Source organism: Stegastes partitus, unplaced genomic scaffold, assembly GCF_000690725.1.
Source record: "Stegastes partitus isolate 25-593 unplaced genomic scaffold, Stegastes_partitus-1.0.2 Scaffold425, whole genome shotgun sequence".
Lineage (NCBI taxonomy): Eukaryota > Metazoa > Chordata > Actinopteri > Pomacentridae > Stegastes > Stegastes partitus.
In genome coordinates this window covers 292981-299740 of record NW_007578156.1, presented here as the reverse complement: position 1 = coordinate 299740, position 6760 = coordinate 292981, and the positions used below count along the sequence as shown (strand labels likewise).

General features: G+C 42.3%; 1 protein-coding gene across 1 annotated transcript; it reads left to right on the top strand.

Moving 5' to 3' along the window:
- The first annotated feature begins 712 nt into the window (after positions 1-712).
- On the top strand, positions 713-2932 carry cbln12 (cerebellin 12). Its single transcript, XM_008286002.1, has 4 exons — positions 713-743; positions 1782-2071; positions 2535-2654; positions 2735-2932. Exons 1-4 carry the CDS (start codon positions 713-715, stop codon positions 2930-2932), a joined length of 639 nt encoding a protein of 212 aa, XP_008284224.1.
- The last annotated feature ends 3828 nt before the right edge of the window (positions 2933-6760 follow it).

The window sequence follows — 6760 nt, the reverse complement described above, 5'->3', positions numbered from 1 at the left end:
TGTGTTTAGACATTACATGTACCTTCATCAGGCTGATGTTTGTGTTGATATGCTCAAATCAGAATCCGAAAGGTTGTATTGCCAAGTAGGTTTTCACATAGAAGTAACTGGTGTTTTCGTGCATAACAGTGAACAGTAACATATAGATTAAAAGAAACTGTTGCCAGTCAGTAGGCAGTAAGTGTTAAAAGACAAACAAGAAGCAAGTGTTACAAACCAAATTAGCAGGAGCACAAGATAATATCTTTATAGACCAACCAGCTTCACGTCAGCTGCAGTGTCCTATAATAAAATCTACATGGCTGCAGAGAGGACTGGAGATGTAGATGTTATCACATTAAGTTGAACAAGCAGCAGAAAGGAGCATTTGATCCTTTAACTCGAGTGTACAGGAATCTCTCGTTTGACTGGAAATGACAGGGGAAAAAAAGGGGGCATACAACTCACTCTTACTTTAAAGCTGCTCAGATACCCGCTTCTGTTTCCTTATTTTACTGTAAAGGTGAGTGGGCGGATGTAACATAGAGGGTGAGAAAGAAGCAGACGGGAAGAGGGGGGGTGGCTGAGAAAGAGAGAAAGAAAAGACACACTGGGAGAGAAGGATCAGAGCACGCTTGGTTACGATCAGCCCGACCGCCGAGCCCTGAAATAATGTGATAGAAGAGAACAAGCGGGAATACTTCATCTGGGAGGGACCTGTTTTTCATTTGACATGGAATACCAGACTGTTCAGATGGAAACAGGTGATAAGCTGCTTTTTTTTATTCACTTATGTGGTTTTCCTGCACAGTCAGATCATGTCAGAGCACCTGTGTTATGATGAATAATAGATCATGTTGCCATAATGTGAACCCCTGTCCAATAAATAAGCTGCTGTATTTGTGTGTGTGTGTGATTAAATAAGTTTTGTTAAAGCTAACAAAGAGGTGCTGGTGCTAATTGTAGTCAAAGATAAACGGATTGCATTTGAAAAACAAGGTTTAATTTGCATCAGCTGAAGGAAAAACAACGTAAAGGCTGTCGAACCTGCAGAGAAAATGTAAAAAGATGTAAAAAAGAAGGTGCTATTCTGTGCGCCGCTACTCTATATGTTGTGTGAAACAAAAGCACAAGTGTGAAAGGGAGCATGTGTGCGTTGTGTGAGGGAATGCGTGTTGAGCGGCGCTGGGAGGGAGGTGGGTTTGTGTCAAAGACAGATGGTCACTCAGTGGAGTTGTTCCCCCACTCCCTCTCTCTTTCTCACTCCCTTCTGGGTCCTACATCCTTCCCCTGTCACCTCTCCAGAATCTTACCTCATCTGTTTTTTTTCTTTTTTCTTTTTTTTCTCTCTTCTCCTCCACACACCTTTTACATCCTTTCCTGCATCACTCCAAATCCAAACTCCCATCGCTTCGCCGTGCCTCATCGCTCTTCCTCTTAACTCTCTCTCTTCCCCAGCTACAACTCAGCATCCTTCATAGTTTTTTGCTGAAGAAATCAACTTGGAAATACCAAGAGATTTTTATTTTTGTTGTTGTTGTTGTTTTTTTTTTTGGTGATTGTCATTCTGGACCCTTTTGACGCAGCACGTAGGACGCTGAAGACGTTTGGGATTCGAGGGGCCAAAGAAGAAAACTGAAAAAGGCTGTGACTGACAGCTATGACCGTTTCTGTTGCATTACTGATGGTGCCAGTTAGAGGTTGAAGTTTACAGTCGCAGCCTCGAGAAACCCTGAACTGTTGTCCAAAGTGACACTTCTACGTAGCGTAATCAATCAGAGGTATTTAATCAAACATCCAAGGTTCAGTCATGCACCTCAGGTCAGTCCACGCTGACCTCCTGCTCCTGCTGGCTGTGCTCCTGCTGTGGGGACCTCTGGGGTCCAGGTGCCAGAATGACACAGAGCCCATCATCCTGGAGGGGAAATGCTTGGTGGTATGTGACTCCACGCCGTCGTCCGAGCCCGCCGGCAACGCCCTGGGCATGTCTGTGCGCTCGGGGTCCGGCCGAGTGGCCTTCTCCGCCAGCCGCCAGACCAACCACGAGCCCACGGACATGAGCAACCGCACCATGATCATCTACTTTGATAATGTGAGTATGTGGTTGCAGATATCTGTCTTCAAACAATGCCAGTGCAGTTTTTGTTTTCTAAAAAGCCCATGACAAATACTCCCTAAAAGTTAGAAGTCAGATCATGCATCATTTTCCCTAAATATTTAACAAAAAAAGCTTATTTTTTATGATGCAATGAATGCGCTTAGATCATTTCTTTCCAGCTTTTGTCAGCTGTTCTCTAAGTATTTTGTAGACAGGAGTCTTCAAACAACAATATGCACATTAGAGTTTTGACATTGAGGAAAAATGATAATGAGGCATTGGATTATGCTGCACTGGCTGCTTTCTCATGAATGTTTTGGTGAATGGAAATCTAAAAATATGACTTAGTAATTTGGGAGACCCCTGCGTTCGCTGAATACACTCTTTACAGTTTCATGTATGTATCACACACCTTCTCGTCTGTCTCCCTTCTCTCTCTTCCTCACCATCGGTTCAGATTTTGGTTAACGTGGGCACTCATTTCGACCAAGAGAGTAGCGTCTTCCTGGCACCGAGGAGAGGGGTGTACAGCTTCAACTTCCATGTGGTGAAGGCCTACAATAGACAAACCATCCAGGTATGCTTCCTCAGCTATTTCTACTGCCACTCCAGTGGATCAGCATGCACTCTCTGATCCTTTTGTTTCCCGTCTCTCAGGTCAGCTTGATGGTGAACGGCTGGCCGATGATTTCAGCCTTTGCTGGGGACCAGGATGTGACCAGAGAAGCTGCCACCAACGCCGGCCTGGTGATTATGGAGAAGGGGGACAAGGCCTACCTCAGACTGGAGAGAGGCAATCTGATGGGAGGCTGGAAATACTCCACCTTCTCTGGGTTTCTGGTTTTCCCCTTGTGAGGAAGGTGGCAGGTGATGAGAAGGTGGATAGAACAGGAGTGAGAATCAATAAGAGAAACAGGAGGAGGTGGTAGGTGAAAGGAAAGGCTTCGATCTGTAGCGCACATGAGACGGAGGCTTTTATGACAAAAATGAGGTAAAGATTGTACAAATAATTCTCACCTGAGACCAAAAAAATGGATTTTAAAAAAGAGGCAAAAGCATTAAGTAAACATGATTTGTCTGTGGAATTCCTTTGCTCTGTTTCTGTGTATTGATATGTGTTGGGTTTGTATAAGAGATATTTTAATTGTGACCAAATTATAAAGTAGCCATGTGCAATGTGGGCTTTTGTGCTAAGAATATGTGAAAGCCTCTATCCTTTTTTTTTTTTTCCCTTCCGACAACATGTTTAAAACAGCGCTGTGCTCCTCACGGCATCCTGTCCAGCTTCAAACAAACTGTAGTGTGCTGTACGACTGATGCTCCTCTATATGCCTGTTAGTATCCTGCAACAAATGTTTATTTACAGAGAAATTTCTATCGAGAACAGAACATTGAAATAAAATCGTTTAAATTTGTCTCAGTATATCACTTTGAAGGAGGGACTGCATGCTGACCAAGGGTGTGGCGACCGACCAGCACTGGCCAACATATTTTACAAATTAGACACATGTAACTATATTATAAATAATCTAGTTCCAGTGACTTTCTGGTTGACAATCCAACACAGAAACAACGTACAGGACAGTTATGATTGCAGATTGTCTCTTCAACCTCCGTACACTCAGATTTCGAGTGGAACTATTTTACCAAAAAGAGACAAAACATACAATAAACAAAGTTAAAAATGATGTTTGATTTAAAACAAAAATAAAAATCCATTGATATCGCGATAAAATCATTATCGTGAACTCTTTACGATACGATTATCGTGCAGTGAAAAAACTGACATCGCGACAGCTCTAATGTAGGCAATGTTTTCTGGACATTGTTTATGTGACAAGTTTTAATCTGCTTATACGAAGCAATATTTCTCCTCCCTTTCATGGAACCCTACGCAGTGCCACGGCAGCTGTTTGTAAATATAGCTCCCACCAGCAGAGTTGGCGTTGGCGTGGAGCAAGCAGAGCAGCGTGGGACAGAGTATAAGTGTGGCGTATAGCGGATACTCCTCGCAGGGTCGCAGACAGATGGAGGCTTTGGCGAGAGGCATGCTCGTCTCTGCAGGGCTGCTATGGATAAAGAGTGGTGCGCTGTCACATGTTGTCACTTACGCTTCCCTGGTTCATGGCCACCGTCTCTTTCTCTCTCTCTCTGTCTTTCTCATATTCACTCCATGATCGTGCCTTGATGATTTTATGATGAACCAGTAAGAATTCCTCAGAAGAACCAAACTAAGACATTAATCCATGCTGTCATAATAATGCATCGACTGCAGCTTTAATGGTAAAAGATGGGAGACTGTGCAGACGTACTGCTTTTCTCACCATAATTACCTAAATTCATATGAAGAAAAATGCACCCTTTCCCAACTGTTTCCATCTTTATTGCTTTTGTCGTTAATCATCGTTGTTGTTACATTTAACCTGATAAAGAACAGAAATGGTAAATATTACTGGTTCAAATGAATGATTCAAAAGCTGGCCATACAAAGGGGACAACTTCTCCTGGGTTCGTAGATGCTGATGGACAACCAAAAGCTGCACATTCTCTGTGAAGCAACTGGTTGCTCATTGGAAACTTAAATGGAAATTTGCTCTTGAAATGCAATATCGTGACACGATGAGGCAGTCCTGTGACCTTTTCACCTGATGTCAATCCCCTGAGTCAAAACCTTATTATGAAACTTTTTTAAAAAAAATTCAGCTTATTTTATACTTAAACAGTTAATATTCCTAAATAGATTTGTGATTAATCTTCATCCTCCCAACACATTTAACATACAGGGCTTACACACTGGGGTCACTGGACTCGAGAATGACATACAAATACACAAACAGGCAACAGAGCAAATGTTTACTTACCTTTTTTCAAAACCTTTTTAAGTAGGTGACTGATGCAATCTAAAAAATATTATTTTAGGAAAGTTAAAGTTAATATTGTGCAAAACAAAATTATATACTTCTGTAGTACAAATTGCAGCTTTTATTCAAGTAAAATCCACTCATTGTAGCAGTGCCAAATCTGGCTAATCTTGACCTGCTTGCTATTGTTGCCTAAAAATCCAACACTGACGTCATGTAAAACTATGAAACTGTAGATTTAGTACAACTAAACACATCTTAGAAACAAATCATCTTTCTCCTTGCATACCTCTTCGTTTCACCTCCTTCCTCTGCAGCCTAAAAACTGGGTTCATGTGTTCTTTTCCCCCCAACTCACTATTTTAGTCGAATCCTGTATAATAGAACACAAACACGTAACACAATAGCCATTAAATGTTTTATCATGAATTCATGTATTGTATTTCTGACTTTAATCATCATTTTTAGGGCTGCAAGGTGGCTCGGTGGTTAGCACCGTTGCCTCGCAGCGAGAAGATCCCCAGTTCGCGTCCCGGTGAGGACACCCGGGATCTTTCTGCGTGGAATTTGCATGTTCTCCCCGTGCAGCGTGGGTTCTCTCTGGGTTCTCCGGCTTCCTCCCACACAGTCCAAAAACTAATTAAGGTTGGCTGGTGATTCTAGATTGTCCGTGGGTGTGAGTGTGCTTGGTTGTCTGTCTCTAAGTGTAGCCCTGTGATAGACTGGTGACCTGTCCAGGTGTCCCCTGTCTTCAATCTGAGTCAGCTGGGATAGACTCCAGCCCCCCCCCATGACTCTAGTGAGGATTAAGCAGTGTATAGATAATGGATGGAAGGCTGGATCATCATTTTTATTTAACGTAGAGCAATAGTTAGGGAAATCTGTGTCTGTCTCCCTCAGTGTCCTGAGCCCACATGATAGAGTATGATACTTTCAGATTTGTGGAAAACATGAACTTACTAATCATCTATTAAAATTACACAGGTGCAACTGGATGCATCTTGACCCAAGAACCTCAACACATTTTTTTTTTAAAAGAACAACTTAAAACAAAAACAATAATATGAGGTCATTTGGAACAAAATGATATGATGAAAAACTGGGATGATAGAATAAAGCGTCTGTGAGATATGACAGAAAGGATAGATCAGATTATCAAACAACAAAGCTGCTTCTACCATATACAATAATGAATGAATGGGAGGTTAATCTGCATGCAAAATAACCACTCTTGAAATAAAATTGGAAAACAAAAATGAAAGTCCAATAATCCTGTGTCGGTCTATGGACACTAGAGGGCGCCAACCTGCAGCCACACAGCGCTCAACCGCTCATAAAGCTCCCAGACCATCTCATTGGTTCCGAGAAGAAACCTGTGATCAATATCTCAGAATCACCTCACTAATAATCAGCAAAAATGCTATAATATGCTCATGTGGTCTGGATTCATATTTCTACAAAGTAACAGAGTGATATTACAACAGGTCTCCATTCATTTATTGATGTGTGCTGACTGCTCGGCTGTGACCAATGTAATAAAACGTTGAAAAAACTGGTGGTGTGTCATTCACAAACAGGCCAAATGTTCGTGCAGTGCGTTGAGCCCTTGAGATCATTAAAACACCGCGTATTTTTCCCCAGTCAGCTCTACAAGTCCTGTGCTTCCTAATGCGAGCATCCACGGTAGTAAAACATCAATGTTGAAGATCACTGAGTCAAATGATCCCAGCTAGGCCGCATTTATTGTTTTCTCAACCTAACTACGGCGCTCATCCCGCCCAGAAGCGGCTGGACCTATGACGGATAGCCGCTTCAGCCAATG

Bases quoted from the DNA above. Each gene is read 5' to 3' on its own strand.
- cbln12 (XM_008286002.1), top strand. From the start codon at position 713: ATGGAATACCAGACTGTTCAGATGGAAACAG. The intron at 744-1,781 runs GTGATAAGCTGC...CAAACATCCAAG, and splicing joins GACTGTTCAGATGGAAACAG to GTTCAGTCATGCACCTCAGG. The intron at 2,072-2,534 runs GTGAGTATGTGG...CCATCGGTTCAG, and splicing joins TGATCATCTACTTTGATAAT to ATTTTGGTTAACGTGGGCAC.